Here is a 25148-nt window from a genome sequence, read left to right on the forward strand (position 1 = left end):
CTTTAATCACATGCTTAGTTCCACTGGCACCCATCCCCCATCTTTAGGTGTTTTCCAAGGCATTCATTAACATAATAAAAGACACCTTTTTCACTCCCAACACTTAGGAAATACCAAGAGTTCTGGAAGCTGTGAGCCAGGAATTGTGGAGGAAGACCAAACATGCATGAGAAATATATTTAGGGTATCTGAATGACCAAATATATATTTCTTATAAGTCACAATATCACAAGTTGAGAAAGTAAAAGAAAGAAGCTATAAAGATTGGAAAGGAATAAACAAAGCTATCATTTTTAACATATGTTAAACCTGTACACAGAAAATCCAAGTATTTCTAAAAATCAATTATGAGGTTTATAAAAAAGTTTGGCAAGATTGTTGATTTAAAGATTTTGTAGGATGAAGCAATTGCATTTCTGTAGACAATAAACTATTGAAGATTTTTAAAATACCATTTAAAAACATTATTTCCTATTCATAAAAGGAAAATATGAGAAACACAAAAGTTAACATTGAAGAATAATGATGGAATCCTCCTATATGAAGCCACCCCGCCATCTATACATGCCAATGTGCAAAAATAGCTAAGACAATTTTGCAAAGTCAAGAGTGGGAGAGGGGGGACACTCCAGACATCATGGCATATTATAAAATTATAGTAATAAAAAGTGTGGTTATAGGCACAAGAGTACCAAAAATATGCCAAAGAAAATGTGAAAGATTCCAGAAACAAATGAATCCCTGAAACAGAGATCTTCATGTAGCCAAACAGCAAGTATTTACTGAACACCTACTGTATACCAGGCATTGTACTCAGTACGGAGAACACACTGTTGAACAAAATAAACCAGATCCCTCTTCTGATAGGGCTTATATTCTAGACAGAGAGGTGAATAAATGCTAATGATAGATAACGATTACGGATCAGTAGGCTGACATGTTAGGCAAAAGGTAGGCATGAGCGACAGGAGGGATGGGCAATAATATAACCAGCGCTTTGCACTGCCCGGGTCCAACTACCGGGGACTAATTTTGTGGTTAGAACATCCTGAAAAGAGGGAACTAAAATCCATCTAGAATTATCTGTTTCTGACACTTGCGCAGAATGCTAAACCTTACCCTTGGTTTAACCTTAGCCTCATTATAATATAGTTACAATAAATTAGTATCGCAGTTTTAACCCTGCGATGGGTTTTTCTGTGTGCATTATGGGTAACGGGCAGGCACACAAAGTAATGGGTTATATAACCTACACCTGTCAATCAAACGGCCCACGTCTGTACTTTACACACAGGGCTGGCCCAGAGCCAACAACATAAAGCTCAAGCCCCAAACCCTTCCGTGCCATAGTCTCTCTTGACTTGGTCAGTTCTTTTCTTAGAACGTATCCTAATAAACTTTCCTTACTCTATACCTTCATGGTTGCTGATCTGTAATTCTTCACTGCATCATGGAAAGGACTGAGCCATTACTCCAGTAACAGATCACAAACTTAAAAATAAATAAACAAATATATAATGATCAAATAAATGAACAAGAAAATATTCAGATACAACAGACATTTTTATTGAATTGATTCATTGAATTAACTGACACACTCTTTTTCCTTAGTTAACAAGCGATGCTGGTGGCACATCAATAGCTTACAGCTATTCTTTAGCCTGTCTGCACATTCCTGCTCCCACCAGTTGTTTTATGCGTACTAAAAATAATTTGTTTTTGATCATCAACCTGTTTATCTTTGTTGCACTTTTTATTGTAACTACATATTTTAAGTAAATATTTCATTATGAAGTAAAGATAAATTTTAAAAAGGGAAGTTTTTGTTCTGAAATAATTGTTAGTGTTTTAGAAATAGTTTATAAAGAGAAGTTGCATAATTAAATGTTGTCAAATTGAATATGGGTAATATAATTTTGAAAATGGAAAAAAGCAAACGTCTAATGAACTCAGAATTTTTTGTAATATTGCACTGTAAATTCTGACTCTTAAAAAAAACTAAAATTTGAAATTATAAAAAATTTGTTAGGGATGTTGTTTGGGCATTTAAGATAATCTAAAACTTGTTCAAGAGAAAATCACAGGCCCAAAATGCTGTCACTCATGCTAAAAGCCCATGATACCAAACCTAGAGCTAATACCTGGTCTAACTGCAATTTCAGTGTCTCCCAGAAACATAATCTTAATCAACCAGTCTGGACTTTTCTGGTCAAGCACCAGTAAGGTAATCTTTCAATGAGTCCTCTCCATCCCCCATAGAAAGAAAAGGCAATCTGCATGATGAAAACCCTTCCCCAAAAGATGTCCCAGCCCAAAAATCATCCTTTCTTTTCTTTGGTTATTAGATCCCTTCCCCCATCCTTCTCCCTATAAAAACCTTCCGTTTGGAAAACCCCTCGAGCCCTTCTAGTTACTACATGGGATGCTGCCCAATTCATGCATCACTTAATAAAGCTTATTCGATCTTCAAATTTACTCAGTTAAATTTTGTTTGGGTTTTTTTCAAATTTTAACCAGCAGACACATTCTCCAAATAAAGACCTTGCCTCCATGTCAAAATATTGCCAAATATAATTTATTTATGTTGTGAATCCCAAGAAAAAAGATTCATTTGATGTGAACCCTGACAAGAAATTTTTCTGCTGAGATGGATGGACTTCCCATGGTCAACCAAGGGCCTAAATTTTATAAATGATAAGACCCTAGCAGCCATTTGTGGACAGGGATTTCTTACACACTCCATGTATGAGGGAAGAACTTGAGACTGAACCCTTGGCTTCCTGCATTTGTTTACACCGTCTGAGTCAACCACTGCAGGGAAGCCCTAATTTGGTCTTTCTACCAACGGACTGAGACCTGCCCTCTCCAATTACAACTGCACAATTTGAATACCTCATTTACATAAAACAGAGATAATTGAAAACCTGGGGGGGAACTTTCACTATATGAGGCAGCCTCCCCTTTTTCTCCATGGAACACAATATAAGTTGCTATGTGAATCTGTGTCACCTGGGCTGCAGCTCCTTTTTGCTCAAATAAATGCCTTAATTCTTTGTTATAGTCTAAAAATTAATTTTGACATACAATGTGTTCATTTATGTAGGCATTTATGTTAAAATGTTTATAATGTGTATATATTTATTAGAATTTTCCAATTATTCTCAACTTCAACTGACTTTTTAGATTAATTGCCTAACTACCAGGACTTATAGCTGAATATAACAATATGGCTTCCACAGTTGTGCTAGCTACTATGAAGAAAATTAAAATTTGATAGAGACTGAATGAGTGGCTACTTTAAACTTATCATCAGAAAAATCTTCTTAGGTGATTTTTAAGCTAAATATGAATAACAGGAAGGAGGTAGAAATGAAACAATGCACATATAACAATCAGGAAAAGAAATATTCCAGGCAAAAGAAAAGTAACAACCCTAAAGTGGACGAAACTTGAAATGTTGGAAGAACAGAAATGAGGCTAGTATCAGGGATAGCTAGATTTCCATTAAAATGTGTTCTCCTCTCTGCTGCTTAGAGATATTGCTCAGAGTTCTCCAGAGAAACAGGATAGATAGATGATGATAGATTGATAGATAGATAGATAGATAGATAGATAGATAGATAGATAGATAGATAGAAGATTTATAAGGAATTGGCTTACTTGATTAAGGTGATGGAAGCCAAGAAGCCCCAAGACCTGAAGTCAGCAAGCTGGACACACAGGAGAACCAATGGTGTGAATTCTAGCTCACTCAAGTCCAAGTCCCATGGTGGGAGACCCCTGTCACAGCTTGGAGACAGTCAGGCAGAGAAAGTAAATTCTCTGACTTAACCTTGTATTCTATTTAGGTCTTCAGTGGATTGAGTGAGGTCCACCCACATGGAGAAAACAATCTGCTTTACTCAGTCTACCAACTCAAATGTTGATCTTGTTCAAAAACACCTTCACAGACACACCCAGCCTAATGTATAACCAAATATCTAGGGACCATGTTACCCAGTGAAGTTGACACATAAAATTATTTATCACAGCCATCCAAGAAGGCACTCCATTTTTAAGCTGCTTTCCCATCTAGATGGAGTCACGTGACTAGTACTCAACATGAAATGTGAGTGAAAGTGGCATGTACTGATGCCACACCAAGACATTAAGTAATAGGTAAGCTTTCTCCACACACTCCTTTACCTTCCATTTTTGAAAGTAGAGGGCAAGGAGTCCATGGTAAAGAATGGACTATAAAATGGAAAGAGCCTGGGTCCCTGAATTACAATGAGGATGAAAACAGCTAGACAACCAGGAATCTGGCAACGAACTAGAACGTGAATAAGAAATAAATTTCTATGTTGCTAATCCACTGAATTTTTAAAACATTTCTTATAGCAGCCAGTGTCACCCAAACTAATAAAGTGGGATAATGGAAAGGTACACAATGAACTCAGAAGTACAGGCAAAGACCAAATCACAGAGGATTTTGTTAGCCAGGTAAGCAATTTAGATTTAATTCAAAGTGCTGTAGGAAAGCATTTGCAATATTTCAATGTGACATAGACGTGATGTGATTAAGGTTTAAGAATATTTCTGATTGGTGTGTGGAAAATGGATTACAGGAATCAAAGAAGTAAGCAGATAAGTGGGAAACTATTTCAATAATTCAGAAAAGAAATGGCAGTATCTTAAACTTCAGTAGCTATGGGGAAATTGACTAACCTGAGAAACATTTTATCATTCAATTGATAGAATTCACTAATAGGTTAGATGGGGAAGGTGAGATAATGTGACAAATGAGTGATAATTTCTTCATCCCTGGATGCCTTTCTATTATTTCTTCTATTAAATAAAACCCGTAAATCTAAACTACAGACTATGGAAGAAGCTAAAGGCAGAGAACATACTTTTTAAGTCTTAAATAGGCAGGATCTAGTATCTCATAAGAATCCAACCTGATTATTCAAAGTCTAAATAATGCCAGAACTCTGAGAAGATAACCTATTTCTATTGATCCCTTTCTAGAAGTAACAGAGCATTCTAGGGAGCAATACTTCAAAATGTTTATAATTAAATAAACTCACACAAACATGACAAATCTTACATGCTATCAATGTAATAATACCCCTAACTTTGGCAACTATATTTTCCCTGATGACCCCCCTCAAAAGTAGACAGTACTGGGTAGGTATGTGTGAGAAATGCTCTATTATGTGACTCCAGTAGCTATTGCATTTATTTCCCAGTAACTTCCCTCCTACTCCTGGTGAGATTGCATCCCCGTAAATACAGCAACGGGCAACTGACCTTCATCTAGCCTATCAAACACCTCATCACAACAAAGTGATGGATTCAGGGATGAGTATATGGCCCAGTGTGGCCAAAAATGATCCTTCCCTAGAATTTTTCTACCTGAAGTTAACACAGAAACCCCCCTGATTTGGGGATAATGTAATGATTCAGGGAAGGTTTTGACTTATTATTGTTTGACATGGTTTCCTATTGATTGCCACTGAAACAATCTCGATGAACACTAAAACTAGTACCTGGAATTTGGTTTTGACATATGGCAGAAACTAAAACATACAATCACCTGAGTTTAGATGAAAATGTGTCCTTTATGTCAGAAACAGCAATTGGTATCATGTGGGAACATACCAGCTGAATAAAATATCTCCTGTACTCAGACCATGAGTAAAGTTATAACACTAAAAATAGTGGTGTATGATTGATATGATACAACAAGAAAGAATCATATTTCTCTTTAAGCCAATCCATCCAAGAGCATATATAGCAGTCATTTTTGTTAAGAGGCATTCTTTCTGTCTTTGGCCAAAAATCCAAAATAACAGAGTCAAACGGTTAAGCACCACATGGAACCAGTAAAAATGGAATTATTTGCACTTGAATGGCATTGTTGGAAGTAGTGTAAAGCAAAAGGGGAACACACAGGAAGAGAAGTGATGGCTACCCAGGAAGAGTCAAGGAAATATTTGCGTGAGGGTGTAAAATGACCATTCAGGAAACTTCCAAATGTAGTGTAATGTACTTCTTTGCTCATAAAGTTACAACTCAACTGTCTCCTATTTTAAAAGCCATTTACTGCCATGTGACCTGGAATGATGAGTCAGAGGAATATGTCTTTTTGTCACTCTTTCCTATCCATTTATGGGAGAAGAAACAAATAGATATACTGAAGTCTTGGAACTATGAATGGAACAACTAAACCTGTACTAAAGAGAAAGAAACTACAAGAATCGAGGCTACATTTAAGGATCTTAACAACAAGAATTTAGTTTTAGTTACTACCTAACAGATTCCCCATTTGGGTGAAAAAAAGTTTCAAAAAGAGTTTAAGATTGCACAATGCCTAAAGTATCCACCGCATCCAGTGTGCCCCACACCCACTGCCATGCCCACACAAAATGAAGTTATGTGACATACAGAATCCTGCCCTGTGTCACCTTACAGAGGTGCCCACGTAGGATGGGGGACAGTGTAAACCCTCCTCGGAAACAGAACCAAGATCCAGCTGGTTGTGTGATCAGCCTCACTCCCCTACCAGCTCGATCAGCTGGACACGCTCTGAAGCTTTTAACCCTTTGCTGGTTATCGTCTTGTTGTGGTTATGCTATTATTTCCTTCTGCACTGAAGGGTGCTGAATTTATCATTTCACCAGTTTGTAGGGCCATAAAAGCCACATTTATGGCAGAAATAGAAAATCATATCATCAGAGATCTTGGAATGGAAGTCAATGTGATTTGGAATTTTCTCCCCTTAGAATGGGACAAGTGAAGTTCTGCTCATATACGGACTATGTAAATTCTACTTAGAGGTTAGCATCCTTTGAATTTTTTTCCCTATATACTCTTTTTAAATTAATATTTTATTTTTTTATTTACAGTTGACATTCAATATTACTTTATATTAGTTTCAGGTGTAAAGCATAGTGGTTAGACCGGTACTACATATAGTTGTTGCAACATTATTGACTATATTCTCTATGCTGTACTAAATTTTTAAACATAAATAAGAAACAGAGAAAAGCAGAGAAAGAAATACTTCATGTAACAGAGAATTGTGTAATGGGTTATGGTAGATATTATTATTGTTACCACTATTGTTATCTAACCAGCCTTGCTCTTTTTCCACTTTTAATTTGGAAAAAAAAAGTCTCCGTACAGGACACAGAATGGTTTCAAACCCAAGGCCTGTCCAATCAGAGTCCCACATTCCTATGTCTAAGGTGATTGCTTGAAAAATTGGAGTGTCACTCAAGCTGGGCTTTCTCCAAATTGTTAAAATGGAGCTGACATAATGGTTTCTTGCTCTTTAGTTGATGGAATGAAAATATGAGGTGGCCATTTTCTTAGCCATGTGGAAAATGCTGACTCCCATGGGAGAAAATAAAGGGAACAAGCAGGGAAAAGCAGAGAGACATACACAGAGCATGAGCAGGAGAAAGCAAATACACAGAAAGCAACAGACACAGAGAGAAGAGAGACACATAACACAAAGAGAGAATATAGATAAAGAGAAAGACAATGGACAGACAGATGACAGAGAGCTAGAAAATGACAGGAAGGCACATAGGCCAGTACATGAGAAACCAAGAGGTGGACAGACAGAGGTCCTGAGAGAAAGACACAATAGATGAAAGATACACATGAGAGAAAGAGTCATAGAGACAAGAAGGGAGAGAGGAAAAAAACAGAGAAAAAGACAGAAAAGAGAGAAATTCATAAACAGATGTAGATATAAGAAGAAATGCAGACACACCGACAGAAGGACAGACAAACCATCTAATAGATTAACAGAAAACTAGAGGGTCATTCAGACAGAAAGAGATGGCAAAGAGATATGGAGAGAAAGACAAAGAGATACAGAGTAGGAAGAGAAAGAAGTACTCTGAGAGGCGGGAGTGAGGACAGAGGGAGAGAGGAGGGAGGGAGCTCAGAGAGAGGAGGGATAAAGACCTCATTTGAGTCCTGGGATCTAGGCTTTTTTCTGAAGCCACATTTGCATATGAGCTTTCCAATTGCATGAATCCAAAAATTAATTTTTTCCCTTAAGCTGGTATTAGTAAGGTTTTCATCATATACAACCAAAAAAGTACTTTCTAATAAAACCTCCACTAATTACATTCGGGTAGGTCAGATTCAATGAACAATCATTGTCTTTTGTCCCAGTGTACACAATGCACTTGACAGGAGATATTTGTACTGTCAGTTCGGTTCATTAGGCACAAGATACCATGACTGGCACAACATAATTCCACTTGCACAAATACGTAAAACTCATCAGACTGTAATGGGAACCAGGAAAGCCTGCTGCACACAATCCCAGCCTCAGCGCCCCACAGAGGAGGGAAAATTGAATTTATTTCCTACCTCATTTCCCATTCTTATGTGGCACCTGAATTAGAACAAGTACGGGGACCCATGATTGTCTAGTCTTCTTGCCTGGATATTACCTTCTTTGGGGCATAACTGAACTTGAGGATCTGACCTTTTCTTTGCTTAGTATTTCCTACAACCACCATCGTACTCACTCAGATTTAGAAACACACGTGATTCACGAATCTATTTAATTTTCATAAAATATTATTGAAAGATAAGAGTTTGACATTTAATTCCTGGGCAGTCTTCAGAAAGAGAACAAAATCAGAAACGCCTACGGAGAATACTTATGGTGCAATCAGACACACTGGCAGCACAGAGATCAGCGCGTCTAGCACCAGGGTACAAATCAGTCACAGGCAGAAGTGCAGGAAAGCCAAGAACACAAGGGAGCCATGGCAGCTGACCTCAGTCACTGTGCGAGCAGGACCGCCATGGGTGACAGCTGGCAGAGGTGGCTTGCTCACAGGCCTGATAGAGGGGAGGCTGGGAAGCATGAACAAGGATGATGGCAGGACAAAACCAAGGAAAAGCAGTGACAGATCCCAGGAAGAAGAATGTTTGAGTCAGTGCCCGAGCCCTGGAGGAGAGAAAAGAAAGAGTCGTAAGTCACACCATCCCTGAGAAAACTCAGCCCCTGCCCTCCCTGGGGCCTGTCGGCAGCGTCAGGACACATACTCGCTCTTCGTTACCTCTCCTGGCGAGGAGTAAAGACGGAACTCTGCTAAAGTGAGCACCAGACTTCAGCTTGAAGATGCAGGTGGGGGCAGAAGAGCATAACTAAATGCTTTGGTGGAGCACAGGTCATGGACTAACGGGGAGGGTAAGAACTGCCATTGTCTGTCACCTCACCTACCAGCAATTTCAGAAGCACTTTCTGCAATTTGAACTCTGAGGGCATCATCCCCATAGAGTGGCTGATGCCATAGGTGGGGTCTTAAGGGAACGATTTCTGAAGTTTCCTGCAGAGACTATGCAGAATGTTCCAGACGTCTCCCTTGCCCCAACTCACGTGAGACTGAATGTGGCATGAAACAAGCACAACATAACAGAACACGCAGGAGTGTCCAGACAAACACACTCTACTCCTTTTGCTATCTTATGTGAGTCCCAGTTCTGGGCAAGAAGACTGGGAATATTGCCTGTGGGTGAGGCCTCAGAGTTTTCTATCATCAGCAAGAGTGAAAAGAGAAAGGGGAAAAAACTCATTAACCTGGGTAATAAAAAATACATCTTTCTGTCTTTATCTCACCCTCCAAAGGAAATGAATGCGCAGCTCCAGACCCTTCTCTCCTGCACTCCCATCCATGTACAATGAGGCTTTCACTGCCATAGAGTAGGGTCACTCCAAAGTCACTGAGCCAGTCACTGCAGGAAGAGAAACAGAGACTGTGTGTCTCTTAAGGAAGGAAGCTCAGAGCAGGAAGTCCCATACTGATGATGGCCTGGCAAAGGTAAGGACAGCATGAGAGCTGCTCTCCTCTGTCTATCTAAGAATAACCTTCACCATTCACCTCTGATGATACGAACTTGACCCAGGACGAGGAGATCTAGTCTCCCTAATTTCTGCAATCTACTAGCATCCCCACCTCAGCTCCCCTTCCTTTGTGGGGCCAGGGAGGAAAAGTTACAACAGAATGCCACAGTCCTAGCACCAGTCTTCCCCATTTTCTCCCAAGGTGACTTACCTTTCTTGTCCCAAAGGTGGATTATAAAGCCCAAGCCAAGAAAGACCAGCCCCAGCACAAAGCCCCCAATTCCACTCAGCATCTTGCTCTGGGCCGATTCAGACTGTGCCCCTGGGAAGTAAAAGCCTGCGTGTCAGTGTCTGTTCCCACATCCACACCCCACAGGGTCCTTGTCTGCAAGCCTGGAGTCTAATCCAGGACACAAGAAACAGAGGAGTTCTGAGAGCAAATAGAGGAGGGCCGAGGGCATGCATGGACCCCTAGGGGGCAGTGTAGATAGATGACCGGAAGGGGATGGCAGCTCCTTGGGAACTGCCCTCAGACCCTCTCCAAGACACCAGCTTTAATGTCAAAGCCCAGAACTCCAGCAGTTGGGAAGACACACCGCCAAGGCTGAACTGCGGCTGGGGAGTCAGGTTACGTACAGGGGTCGCCATAATGTCGTGCGAGAAAACGAGATCAGTACTGAACATGTGCCTTTTGACTCGGGATAATGGGATCTCAGTCTTCCCTCACTCCCAGCACAGAAATTGTATCAGAGAGTTATGTTATATTATATCAGAGAGGAATGGTGTGAGATATGCACGACACAGAGAGATAAGGAGGAAGCCCACCCCACCAGACCCAAAGTCCTCCCTGCCCCTTGTGTTTTCCGAGTCCGCGGTGTCAGTGAAACGCCCCTTACTCCACTCCACTGTGATGGGGCTCTGCAGGCTGGCGTGCTCCACGTGGCAGGTGTAGACATCTCCTCGCTGGGGAGTCATTTCCAGCATCACCAGGATCTGGCAGGTCCAGTCCCCATTCTGAATAAGAGGCGTGGATACAACGCCAGCTGTCTCCTCCTGGTTGTTCCGGAACCACCTGACCTTAATTTGACGAGGATAGAAATCTGTCACCGAGCAGACCAGCAGGTTGTGGTGGTTCAGGGCCTCCGTCCTGGCTGGGGAGATGGTCACTGTGGGCGCCACTAGAAGGAATGACAGACAGAGAAAGTCAGAGGGCGAGGCCGCAAAGAAAGTCTCACCATGGGCTTCATCCCTCCTCTGATACCAAAGTAGAGAGGAACACAGGTTTTAAACAGTCTGTTATTAGAATCCCAGATCTGCGTTCTAATTAGGTAATTTCTTAATCCACTTTTCAGGAAAATAATACTTTTATTTAGTGTTTACTTGTTTATTAAACAAAACAATTTATGTGAAAACTATATGCAAGATGGACTGATAATTTAAATAAATATGTATGTACACATATGTGCAAAGTGTGCTGTGCACACATTGGGGGACCAGCTCTAACACGACCTCGCAGCAAACAAGAATCAGATGTTGCAGGAGCTATGGGAGTCTGTGCAAAATGAGAGGCTCGGGGGCCCCGCCAGCTGGGGCTGGGCCGTGTGATCTGTGAAGGACTGAAGTTCAGAGCACTGACCACGCCAGTTGCCGCCCCAGCTGCCCCGGGGACAGAGCGCCTCCTGCCTAGGTTTTCAGTCTCCCTCCCAGCACTCCGTCCCAACTCTGTCCAGCCAAGCCTTCCAACACGTTTTCCCTTGGAACTTGAAACCCCTCCCAGCACCACCAAGATCTGAGGAATTCACGAAAGGTCCCTCCCTTGGGCCTCCCCACTGGGTTCTGGGTGAAGGGCCCCCGACCCTGTCCTAAACTCACCTCTCCGCTGCACAGTGAAGCGAGCAGTCTCCTTGTAATTGTGTCTGCACAGCGTGTCCACCTGGGCCCGATACTCCGCCAGGAGGTCCTTCTGGCTGTTCCAGCTCTGAGCATTCGACCGCCCCAGCTCGGTCACAGCCACAAACACCCCCACGTCGCTGTCGAAGCGCAGAGTCTCCTCCTTGTTGTAGATTTGTCTGGCGACTAGCCGCACACGCTCCGTCCCGTTGGTGAAGTAGCACATGCCTTTAAATTGGTACACGAAATCCTCTGCGGAAGAACCGGTCCGCGTTAGATTGAGTTCAGTCTTGCACCTCAACCAACCAATTAGTGTGGGGAAAGGAAGGAAAATACCAGCACAGCCAAGTGTAAATAAAACCTGATCTCAACCTTCAGAATTTTATCTCCAAGAAGAATTTAGTGACTTCTGCTGCAAATCCTGCATTGAACGTCTATTGGAGAAAATTTAATGTAAAGCAAGAAAAATAATGGAGCAATGAATGATTGATAACGAAGAAATAAAACTGTCACTATTTGCATATAGTAAATCTGTGAATAAAGTCCCAAATAATCTACTGCTAAATGAATTTAAAGCAATAGTTTAGCAAGTAGCTGGATACAAGATTCATTTTAAAACATTATGTAAGGTCAGCCGAAGAAAGGAAATAATAAAAATCAGAGCAGAACTAAATGAAATAGAGAACAAACAGACAATAGAAAAAAATTAATGTGACGAAGAACTGGTTCTTTGAAAAGATTAACAAAATTGACAAACCTTTGGCTAGACTCACTAAGATAAAAAGAGAGAAGACACTAATGAACAAAATCAGAAATGAAAAAGAGGAACTTATAACGGATGCCACAGAAATAAAAAGCATCATCCAAGAATACTATGAAGGACTATATGCCATCAAATTCAATAACCTAAAAGAAATGGACAAGTTCTTAGAAACATATAGCCTTCCAAGGCTGAACCATGAAGAGCTGGAAAATTTAAACAGACCGATCACCAGTAACGAAATTGAATCAGTCATCCAAAACCTTCCCAAAAGCAAAAGTCCTGGACCAGATGGCTTCACTAGTGAATTCTACCAAACTTTCAAAGAGGATCTAATACCAATTCTGCTCAAATTCTTCCAAAAAATTGAAGAAGAGATAGTACTCCCTAACTCATTTTATGAGGCCAACATTACCTTGATACCCAAACCTGGTAAGGACAACACAAAAACAGAAAACTACAGACCAATATCTCTGATGAATACAGATGCAAAAATCCTAAACAAAATTCTAGCAAATTGAATACAACAATGCATTAAAAAGATCATTCATCACGACCAAGTGGGGCTCATCCCTGGGGCACAAGGATGGTTCAACATCCACAAATCCATCAATGTGATACATCACATAAACAAAATAAAGGGCAAAATTCATAAGATTATATCAATTGATGCCGAAAAAGCATTTGACAAGATACAACATCCATTTATGATTAAAACACTTAATAAAATAGGTATAGAAGGAAAATACCTTAACATAATAAAGGCCATATATGACAAGCCCTCAGCTAATCTCATAATTAATGGTGAAAAACTGAAGCCCTTTGCTCTACCTTCAGGAACACGACAGGGCTGTCCCCTATCACCTCTGCTTTTCAACATAGTGTTGGAAGTCCTTGCCAGAGCAATCAGGCAAAAGAAAGAAATAAAAGGCATCCAAATTGGGAATGAAGAAGTTAAATTGTCACTCTTTGCAGATGACATGATGCTATATATAGAAAACCCTAAAGACTCCACCCAAAAGCTATTAGAAACAATCAACGTATACAGTAAAGTTGTTGGCTACAAAATCAATGTACAAAACTCCATTGCATTCCGCTATACTAACAATGAAGTCTCAGAAAAAGAAATACAAAAAACAATTCCTTTTGTAATTGCAGCAAAAAGAATAAAATACCTAAGAATAAACTTAACCAAGGATGTGAAGGACCTATATGCTGAAAACTATAAGATATTTTTGAAAGACATTGAAGAAGACACAAAGAAATGGAAAGACATTCCGTGCTCATGGATTGGAAGAATCAACACAGTTAAAATGGCCATATTACCCAAAGCAATATACAGATTTAATGAAATCCCCATCAAAATCCCAATGGCATTTTTTAAAGAAATAGAACAAAAAATCATCAGATTTGTTTGGAACCACAAAAGACCCCAAATAGCCAAAGCAATCTTAAGAAAAAAGAACAATGCTGTAGGTATCACACTCCCTGACTTTAGCTTGTACTACAAGGCAACAATAATCAAAACAGCATGGTATTGGCAGAAAAACAGACACATAGACCAATGGAATAGAATTGAGAACCCAAAAATAAAACCACATAAATATAGAAAGATAATTTTTGACAAAGAAGCAGAAAACATACAATGTTGAAAAGACAGCCTCTTCAATAAATGGTGCTGGCAGAATTGGAAAGCCACGTGCAAAAGAATGAAACTGGACTGCTATCTGTCACCATGTACCAAAATTAATTCAAAATGGATCAAAGACTTAAGCATAAGACCTGACACAATAAACTACATAGAAGAAAACATAGGTACTAAACTTACAGACCTTGGGTTCAAAGAGCATTTCATGAATTTGACTCCAAAGGCAAGGGAAGTAAAGGCTAAAATAAATGAATGGGACTATTTCAAACTTAAAAGCTTCTGCACAGCAAAAGGAACCATCGACAAAATAAAGAGGCAACCAACTGAATGGGAGAAGATTTTTGCAAACAGTGCCTCCCATAAGGGGCTAATATCCAAAATATACAAGGAACTCATGAAACTCAACAACAAAAAGACAAACAACCCAATTGAAACATGGGCCGAGGACCTGAAGAGACATTTCTCCAAAGAGGACATACAAATGGCAAATAGACATATGCAAAAATGCTCAACATCACTAATCATCAGAGAAATGCAAATAAAACCACAATAAGATATCACCTCACCCCAGTTAGAATGGCCATTATCAACAAGACAAATAGTAACAAGTGTTGGAGAGGCTGTGGAGAAAAAGGAACCCTCATACACTGTTGGTGGGAATGCAGACTGGTGCAGCCGTTATGGAAGGCAGTGTGGAGGTTCCTCAAAAAATTACGAATAGAATTACCATATGACCCAGCAATCCCTCTCCTGGGTATCTACCCAAAAAATCTGAAAACATTTATCCATAAAGACAAGTGTGCTCTAATGTTCAATGCAGCTTTATTTACAGTGGCCAAGACATGGAAACAACCAAAATGTCCTTTGATAGATGAATGGATAAAGAAGTTGTGGTGTATTTACACAATGGAATACTATTCGGCAGTAACAAAAGATGAAATAGGACTATTTGTGACAACATGGATAGATTATAATGCTAAGCGAAATAAGTCAGACAGAAAAAGCAGAGAACCATATAATTTCACTGATATGTGGTATATGAACCAAAAACAACAAAAGAACAAGACAAACAAATGAGAAACAAAAACTCATAGACACAGACAATAGTTTAGTGGTTACCAGAAGGTAACAGGGGAGGAGGATGGGAGATGAGGGTAAGGGGGATCAAATATATGGTGATGGAAGGAGAACTGACTCTGGGTGGTGAACATAAAATGTGATTTATAGATGATGTAATACAGAATTGCACACCTGAAATCTATGTAACTTTACTAACAATTGTCACCCCAATAAACTTTAAAACAAACAAACAAACAAATAAAAAAACATTATGTAGACCAGGAACAAATTTTCAATCTATATTTAATTATACCAATTATTACATATGAATAAATATTATCTAGGAATAAGACCTAGAAAAGATGTACAATATTTCTTAAAGGAAAATAATAAAATTTTATGAGATATATTTAAAGATTCCTAAATAAATAAAATGATACATTTTGTGTGCATGGATTGGAAGACTCAGTATTATAGAGATGACAATTATCCCGGGTGGCCTGGTGGCGCGAGCTCTGAACAACAAGTTTGCAGGTTCGATTCCCACATGGACCAGTGAGTTGCGCCCTCCACAACTAGTCTGAAGTCGAATAACTTGGAGCTGATGGGTCCTGGAAGAACACACTGTTCCCCAATATTCCCCAATAAAAAAGGGAAAAAAAGATGACAATTATCCCAAGTGAGTGTATGGATTTTATGCATATCAATTAAGATTTCTGCAATTTTTTTATTATTTAAAACTTTACAAGCTGATTCTAAAATTTAATAGAAGTACAAGGAGCAAAGATTACCCAAACTACTCTTGAAGAAGTAAGTATTGTGAACAATTTTGCTCTACTAAATATCAAGATGTCAAATAAAAGTGTGATAATTATATACTATGTTACTGACAAAGACATAGGAAAATAGATAATGGCGTATATACCCCAAACTGAGTCCTATGCACATATTTACACAAATTTAGGACCAAGGTGGCACTGTAGATCCGTGGGGAAACAATGCTCTTGCTAATAAACAGTGTTCTAATAAATGGGTATCCGAGGTGGGGAGAGACAAAGCTGGACATAGGCCTTACCCACATACAAACGAAACCTAGATGAACTGAAGACCTGAGTATGAAATGCAATATTACAAAGGCATTAAAAGATAAAATTAGAGAACATCTTCATGACTCTGGAATCGTAAAGGATTCCTTAAGCAAATCATGAAAAGCACCAACCATAAAGGGAAAAGATGGATAAATGCAACTTCATTAAAACTAACAGCTTCTGCCACCAAAAAATATCATTAGGGGTTAAAAAGACAAGCCACAAAGTACAAACAAGTATCTGCAAAGCACGTACTGACAATGGGCTCAATTCACAATATATTTTTATATCTTTTACAAACAAATAAGAAAAGACAGATAATATAATAGAAAAAAGGAAGAAAATATCTAAATAGATACTTCAATCAAGAGTAAACACCAGTGAACAATAAACAGGCAGAATTACTCGTCCTCATTCGCAGTCAGAGAAATGCAAGTTAAAAATATGGTGAAATACCAGTACATGCCCACAAGATAGGGAAACATAAGAAAGTCTAAAACACCAAAAGCTGCCAAGAATTGGGTTCTCTTATAAACCACTGTGGGAGCCCACATAGAGACAAACAATTTGAATAACAGTGGGATATTCTGTTGTAAAACTGAGGCTCTGCATACCCTTTGGACTCACCAATTCCAATCTAAGTATATACTCAAATAATGCAGGTTCAAAATGATAGTAATTATAATAATAGTAATAATATAAATAATGCAGGTTCATATGCTCTAGGTTACATGGGGAAAAAATGGAAGCAACCCCAAAGTGCATCCACGTTAGAATGGGCAAGTACATCGTTGCAGCCTCATGAAATGCAACCTACCACACGACAATGAAAATGGACGGACAACTGTTACATGAAAGACCTACGACAGATCTTCTCAAATGTGATATTGAACAAAAGGGGCAAGATAAAATACAACATTTATAGAACATTTAAAGGGGGAGATACTGATCTATATTGTTTAAGAATACATCCACATATGTTAAATCCAGAACAAAAAGCAATCAAATGAAGATCACAAAAGTCATAATAGTTCTGATTTCTGGGAAGTTGAAGTGGGTATTATTTGGAAAAGGCACGTGGGAGTATTTTGGGTGCTGGTAATATTCAGTCATTTTTGACCTGATTATTAATTATTTGTATATTTCTTTACAATTTTTGTTAAATTTTATATATATATGCTTTATATAATGTTTATATTATAATTCAAAATAACTAATGTAAAAAATGTGGGCTAATAATACACTCTAGTCGTGTGTGTGTGTTTTAGAAACATTAAGTGAGGTGGTTTGTGTAATATTACCAATAGGATTTAGGAATTAGAGGGCGCAAAATAAATATTAATTTCCTTGTTTTGTCACCATCCTCATATCCCCGTTCACCATCAATACAGACTCAAGTTTGTACCTAAATGCAAAATTAGTGCCACTCACTAATTTTAGTGCCACTCACTGCCTGTCCTCATCCCCTGAGGGGTCTCACCTCAGACACTAGACGTCCTCCCCATGACCCCGCAGCTTACACTCAAGGACTGGAGAACTGCTCTGCAGAAAGGGAAGCTACAGAGATGACGGCTGCCTTGAATTTCTTCAACCCAGAGTCTGATAGTACGTGAACACCGCTTGGCCCAGAAAGTCCCTAGCGTGGCAAATCCTTTTAACTTACTCTCTGAGGTTTCTTAATGCTTCTCAAGTGGTCTCATGTGCGTTTTCCTATTGTTTATTTTTATATTAAATTATAGTTGGCATACAATATTATATTAGTTTCAGGTGTACAACATAGTGATGTGACAGTTATGTACCTTACAGTGTGAACACCACACTAAGTCTAGTAACCATCTGTCACTGCAAAGTTTACTACCATTTGCAACAACATGGATGGATATAGAGGGCATTGTGCTAAGTGAAATAAGTCAGACAGAGAAAGACAAGGACTGCATAATTTCACTTACATATGGAATTTTTAAAAATTGAAACAAACAAAACAAAAAACAGACTCACAGAAACAAAGAACAAACTGCTGGTACCCGGAGGGAGGAATCGTGAAAAAAGTGAAGAGGAACATAGCCAATAACAGTGTGAAAACTTTGTCTTCCGTTTGGTGTAGAAATATACTTTCTCTTTTTCTTCCAACCCTGATATCTCAAAGTTTTTTCCCTGAGAGAAACTATCCTCCCTTCAGTTGCAGAGATGAAAAAAGAAAATCTAGCAAAATTCTTTTTCTTGAGGAGGAGAAATTTGGACTGTGAGAGAAGCCCTTCCAAATTCCACCTGGAATTTGGTCAGAGTGCCCTAAGCCCCAGAAGCCCCAAGAACTTAATTCCCACATCTGGGATTTCTGAAGAGTAGCTGTGCAGCACTTACTTGGAGCAGCTCTAGGATGAGCCCTGGGAGTCCTCAGAACCATGAAAATAACCATCACAATTACAGCTACAGTCCCAGGGTTCCTGGGGATTGCCTCAGTCATCTCTCCACACTTGAAGCAGAAACAATGTACCAAAGCCTTGGCAGTCAGCACAGCTGCCAAGTAACCTGATGTTTCACTTTGCAAAAAATGAAAATGAGGACACCGCCTCTAAATTTTAGGATTGGACAGTTCCTAGGGAAGAAAACCAATCAACCCAATAACTTACGTTCTCATTTGTCTCTGGGTAAACATTTCTAATGAAAGTTCTCAGTGAAAAACAATTATTCATGGACCATCTACCTTGTGTCCAGTACTAGGTCATCCCCAAACGTCACTGAACTGTGATATGCTGGAAATATGTTTGGAGGTTTCAGGAGCCAGAAGAATGTAGTTTGGAGTGTTTCTTCCTGGGCCATTCATTTAAATTCGCTGGTTCTTGTATTTAGGGTTTGACAGTGGGGACATGGAAGGGAATGGAATGATATTCCCTGGGACAGATGATAATTGTCTAAACCCTCATTTCCTTCCTTGACTTAGCACTGAGACATCATTGGATACAATGTAAAAGGCAACCGATTTTGAGAAAAATGTACTTGTATCACAGACAATTTATAAACTTCGTGACCTACAACAAATGACATAATCTCTATTAACCTCAGTCTTCTTAACTTTAAAGTGTAGATAGCATCTGTTTGGTAGGGTTATTATTAAGATAAAATACATTATGTATATGACATGTTAATTGCAGATTCTGGTGAAGAGCTAGAACTGTAGAGGCGGTACTTCATTTTCCCCAGAAATAGCTCTGTTGTTTGCTCTCAGAGGGGACAAAACAGAGGCTGTGAGGCGTACATAGCTGAGTAAAGCTCACTGGGTTATTTAACCAGCTACCTGCATACATAACCAAAGTCCAGAAGATTCTCTCCAGGAAAAAAAATTAATTTCCCAGGGATGTCTTGGTACCTCAGAAGCTACTCATAATCCCAGTTACTACAGTAACAACAGGGAGGTAAAACAGGAGGTAAAAAGGTTAAAATGGAGGTTAATGGGAGCTCTTGGAAAAAGAAATCTAGCCCAGAGAAAGGCAGACATGTTATTATTATAATTATCAACGTTACTATTTATATTGCCATAACAACAATAGCTATCATTTTTAGACCCACTATATGCCAAACACTGCAGTATACATTAAAATATCTTACTTTATGTAACCTTATTGACAAATTATGAAGTAATTGTTATTATCTAAATTTTCAGGTAAGAAAACCATTCTTCAGTTTGAATAACTTGACCAAAATCACAGCTTATAATTTGTTTTAATGATACACCTTTGATAATCAGTCTTGAACCACACGTGATACCCGTCATTTATACTAAGAAGTGTTTAAACAAAATATCAAAAAAACAAAATTACATAATTTCAAGTAATACAGCTTTTTAAACTCTATAACCACATTAAAGAATAAGCCTGTTGATTGAATCAGAAGAGTGACAGTGATCATAATGCTTCCTCACAATTGTCTTGGAATTGATACAAAATATTCATCTATATTGCATTTAATATTAAATATGACTGTATTTAATGATATACAGTAACTGATTTCATATAAGTGCTTTCAAAGTACTTACGATGTTTAAAAATTAAAAATACTTATGATGTTGCACCTCTCTTAATGAATTACTCAGTAATCCCTTTAATTTTTATTAAGGAAATAGAATCTCAGGTAAGCACTTCAGCTAATTTTTAGGTAAATCCTTGAATTAATGAAAGCTGATGATTAGCAAATAAACACTCATTACGTTTCATAAATCATATACAATTAAGGATGATGTCCTGAAATCAGTTCAGAATAGAGGACCTGTACTGATCATACATGCCCCTAGTACCACTGTTGTAAGTATCCAGACAACTTGGGAGTTCCTTACAGACGTAGACAATTATTTTTATAATGGGACTCTTTCTATAACGTTCGCCGTTAGCTTTTGTGCCTACCCTATTATCCATAGTTTTCCGGTTTTCTAAAATTAAAAAAAAAGTTCAAAGAAGATAAATCCGAAGAATGTAATCGACAATCAACAAATGTCATTGAATGTCTAAAATGTTCTGCATGCTGAGAATAGAGATAAAATAGTGGCCTTCATGGTGCCACCATTCTACTAATCTATTAAATTCTAATACATATTTTAATCAAAAATATTTAATAAAATTAATTTTTAATTAATAAATATTTAACACCCATTATGTGTCAGTCACTTTACTAGGTGTTAAAGACGTAACACAGAAGAAAAATAGGTGTGGTCTCTGGCTCTTGGGGCTTAGTTTCCAGAAACCGTGACAAATACTTCCTTTTGTTTTTCTGTCATGTTAAGATCTGAGGGAAGAGAGAGTGCAAAGGCCCTGAGGAGGGTATGAACTGGGAGCATTTAAAGAACGAGGTCAGTGTGGGTGGAACACGGCTGGAGAGTTTGTAGAGAAAATATCATGTACGACATGGCGAAGAGTTTTGATTTTCTCCGAGTGGGAATCAGAGCACCGATCTCCACCCTAATACAGACTGTCACACTTCATAAAGGCAAATAGCAACATGAAGTATGACAGTGAATTATTTTTTGCTTTTTTCCTAAAGAAACCTTTATATTTTCAAAAATAAATTCCAGATAAAAAAAGTCATGAAAAGACATAGAGGAACCTTAAATGCATATTACTAAGTGAAGAAGCCAATCTGAAAAAGGTACATAATGTATGATTCCAACTATATGACATTTTGGAAAAAGCAAAATTGTGAAGACACTACAAAGATCAGTGGTTGCCAGGGGCGAGGGGAGGACGGATGAACAGGCAGAGCTCGGGGCGTTTTCAGGGCAGTGAGACTCTTCTGTGTGATGTTACAGTGCTGGATACATGTCATTATAGGTTTATCCAAACCCACAGAAAATGCAACACCAAGAATGAACCCTAATGTAGACTATGGAATTTAGGTGAGAGAATGTAGGTTCGTCAATTGTAACAAATATACCGCTCTGGTTTGGGATGGTGACAGCGATGAAGCTCTGTGTGCGGAGACAGAGGGTGTGAGAGAAATCTCTGCATTTTCTGCTCAGTGTTTCTATGAACCTAGAACTGCTCTAAAATAAAGTCTATTGAAAAGGAATCAATCAATCAATCAACACCCAAGAGTAGAACCTAAGGAGTAGCAAATCAGGAAGAAAGAGGTAGGCGCTTCATTGGTAGCAAGAGGAGGAATTAAGCATTCCTACACGGAAAGAATGGGGGCAGAACTTATATTTTTGCATTACTAGAGGGAAAAATATCACCATTGGCCTTCTACCAACAGTGAGCTGATGTCATTCTTCTCTAAGAGTCCCAAGTTTATTTAGTTTATTAATATATTATACATTGACATGTCTGTATTAAATACAGTTACATATATATCATACTAAACAATGTGTGCAATGTTATAAAATTTTAACTTATTTAATAGATATTTGACACGAGTGCCAAGCATTCTCCCTTGCATTTAACAAATAGTCATCATAAAAATCATATAGGATCAAATGCTACCACCATTGTCATTTTACAGACATATATAGCAAGTAAGGTACAAAGATGTCCAATAACATGTCTATGTTCACATTATCACTACAAGGCAGAGACGGCATTTAAACTCAAAGCTTTGGTTCCAGAGTCAGTGCTCTAAACCACTATGGCATGCTATTTTTTGACAGAAAGGTGATGGATGGATGATAGATGATTGATAGATAGATAGATAGATAGATAGATAGATAGATAGATGATAGATAATAGAGAAATAAATAAATGATAGATAGATAATAGATAGATGATAGATAGATAGATAGATAGATAGATAGATAGATAGATAGATAGATAGATAGATGAGGGCAGGAAAGGTTGCATATTTGGGCCCCTCTGCTTCTCTGTCACCACATGGAAAGTAGCACTGAGATTCATTCTCACTTTGTAGGCCCAGAATGGGTGTGGTGCTCACAGAGGAGGGCAGTCTCCCACCAGAGAAGGTGAAAGTGAGAGTGGAACAAAGGGGTGAGGGCTGGGGAAAATTATGAACATCTGGAGAAGCAGAAACTTCGAAGGCCAGGGGCCAACCACAGCAGGAAAGGCGAGGGCCCCCCTTCTCCCTCCCATGGAGGGTGAGTCTGGGCCTGGACAGGCATTGGGTGCCTACATCCCAGGGCTGGGACCTCATCTCCTTATGGCTCCCCCTTTTATAGGGCACATGTGAGAAGGTGGCCTTGTCAGTGGAGATACTCAGATTACTCTGGTGCCAAGAAGAGAGGATTTGGCTACAGATGTTTGCAAGAGTTGTCTGGTAAAACTGGCTGCGTGCCTCTGGGCCCCTTCCGCCCAGGGGAAGTTGTGATTCCTCTGGCAGCCAGAGGTAAACCTCCGTTCTACGGGAAGTTGAAGGTGGACCTCAGTTCAGCCTTCCCGCAGGCAGAAGAGGCTCCCTGGGCCAGCTAGCTCAGCGTCAGGCAGTCCAAGTGAGCACCTGGGTGGCTTTTGGCCTCTCTTCTCATTGCCCAGCAGTCAGTTAGGATGGGACACGTGTGAGGCTACTCCGTGCAACACATCGCAGTCAGGAAACAAACAAGAGAATGGTGGCTTCAAATATGAGCCCCTAATTTAAAAAAAAAAATACAAGGTATGAACTGAAGAATTGCAAAAAATGGTTTGCAGTCCAGTTGTAATTCACATGAAGAATTCTTACAGCAAATTCTAGGGCAGATAAGGGCAGGAATTTTAACATGTCTCTCAAGAAAATCCATATAGTGATTGTGTATGTGCATCTATCTATGCATATGTGTGCAAATGCTGAGAAAACTATTCATCTGGGGAAGCAGAGGGGGAAGAGAGGACTCTAATAAATGTGGTCAAGATGGAAGAAAGAAAATAATGTATCACCTAGATCCTTCTGACGAAAAGAAAATCTTTCCAGTTCTCTGGTGACTAAACTGCTTCAAGAGGGGATGAAGCCTTACATACAAGAATTAGGACTAAAAGACTCAAAACAGAAACACCCCTGACCTCATACAAATGAGTGCAAGGAGCACCAAACTGAAAGTCAAACCACCCGAGTTCTAGAACCAGCCTCGCCACTAACTGGCTGTGTGACCCTGGATAAGCTGTTTAGAACATGTGGCCTGAATTTTTCCACTTCGTTTTTTTCAGTAAACAACTATTTATTGAGTGACACTGTTCCAGGCATTGGGAATACATCAATGGGGCGAAAGGTGACATTCCTGCGCTCCTGGAGCTCGGTTCTAGGGCTGCATCACACTCAGCAAATCGCAGGCAGTGCACTAGATACTCTCTGTGGTCCCTTCTAGGTCTTAGACCCTGGACTGGTACCCAAGGTGACCTCAGGGTGACTGGGAAGCTGGCCAGTGCCCTGAGGTCACAGAATAGCCAATTTGCCAAATGGGCTTGCATTTTGTAACTCTTAAGTTTTAATTATCTAGATTCTGTTTGTGTCCATAAGACCATTTTATAGAAAACTGAATTCAATTTGTCTTTAACCAGGGTCCCTATTGCTACAGCTGGAGACCTTGGCAATAAAGGGCGAGCGAGCAGTGTGCCTGCAAACAGCAGCCAAGGAAGGGAGGGTTTCCGGGAAAGGAGCAGAGCAGTGGGGAGACAGAAGCAGCAGGCCTTCCGAAGCTGCGCTGGGAAGCTTCGGGCCATCTCTTCTTCCTTTCCTGAATTTCCATATCCCCCACCGCTCTTTCAGAGCCTCGCACGTTGAGGTAACGTGAAAAAGAAAGAAAACTCGAGGGCTACGTGGGGGAAAGCCCCTTATAAACCGTTGGATTTCCATGGGGATTTCCTCCCGAGGAATTAAAAAATCAACTTAAATTTCGGTCTCGATCGCCATCTGGCGGTCAAAGTACCACATCACATCCTCGAAGCAAAGACTCGTTTCTTGCCTCAGAAAACCTGGCTCAAGTTTAAGATTGTTAAATATCTGAACTTTTCCCAGCTGGAATTTTATTGGATGATGACGGTGTCTCTCGCTTTGACATAAAACTCCACTCTTCTTTCAGCTCATCCCTGGTTTATTGAGGAGGCTACAGATGAGATCTTTCTGCCCCAAAACCCCACCCACAGAAGACCTGTGTGACTGTCTCTCCAGCCTTCCCTTCCCCTCCCACAGCACTCGCTGGGGCCCAACCCTAAGGGGTCACCACCCCTCCCTGGGACAATGATGAAAACGGAGAAGTCTTTCCAATGGAGCAAGGGGGCAGAAACAGTTTCAGGCCAAATTCTGGGCGAAATCGTTGTTGCCAGAAACACTCCACGGAATCTTGCTCTCTTAGAAATCACAAATGCACAATCAACACTGAAAAACAGAAAACGGTGGTCTTCTGTGGACACTGGACGGAGACCAGGAAACCCTCTCACT

At 39.6% G+C, this 25148-nt stretch overlaps 1 protein-coding gene across 1 annotated transcript; it reads right to left on the reverse strand.

Moving 5' to 3' along the window:
* Positions 1 to 8705: 8705 nt before the first annotated feature.
* LOC117016880 (HLA class II histocompatibility antigen, DQ beta 1 chain-like) lies at positions 8706 to 18798 on the reverse strand. Its single transcript, XM_033096669.1, has 6 exons — positions 18669 to 18798; positions 11735 to 12004; positions 10759 to 11040; positions 10074 to 10184; positions 9638 to 9753; positions 8706 to 8965 (listed from the first exon to the last, which is right to left on the reverse strand). The coding sequence occupies exons 1-5, from the start codon at positions 18769 to 18771 to the stop codon at positions 9728 to 9730; spliced, it is 792 nt and encodes a 263-aa protein (XP_032952560.1). The 5' UTR covers positions 18772 to 18798; the 3' UTR covers positions 8706 to 8965; positions 9638 to 9727.
* Positions 18799 to 25148: the final 6350 nt, after the last annotated feature.

The sequence above is a fragment of the Rhinolophus ferrumequinum genome, chromosome 3, assembly GCF_004115265.2.
Source record: "Rhinolophus ferrumequinum isolate MPI-CBG mRhiFer1 chromosome 3, mRhiFer1_v1.p, whole genome shotgun sequence".
NCBI lineage: Eukaryota > Metazoa > Chordata > Mammalia > Chiroptera > Rhinolophidae > Rhinolophus > Rhinolophus ferrumequinum.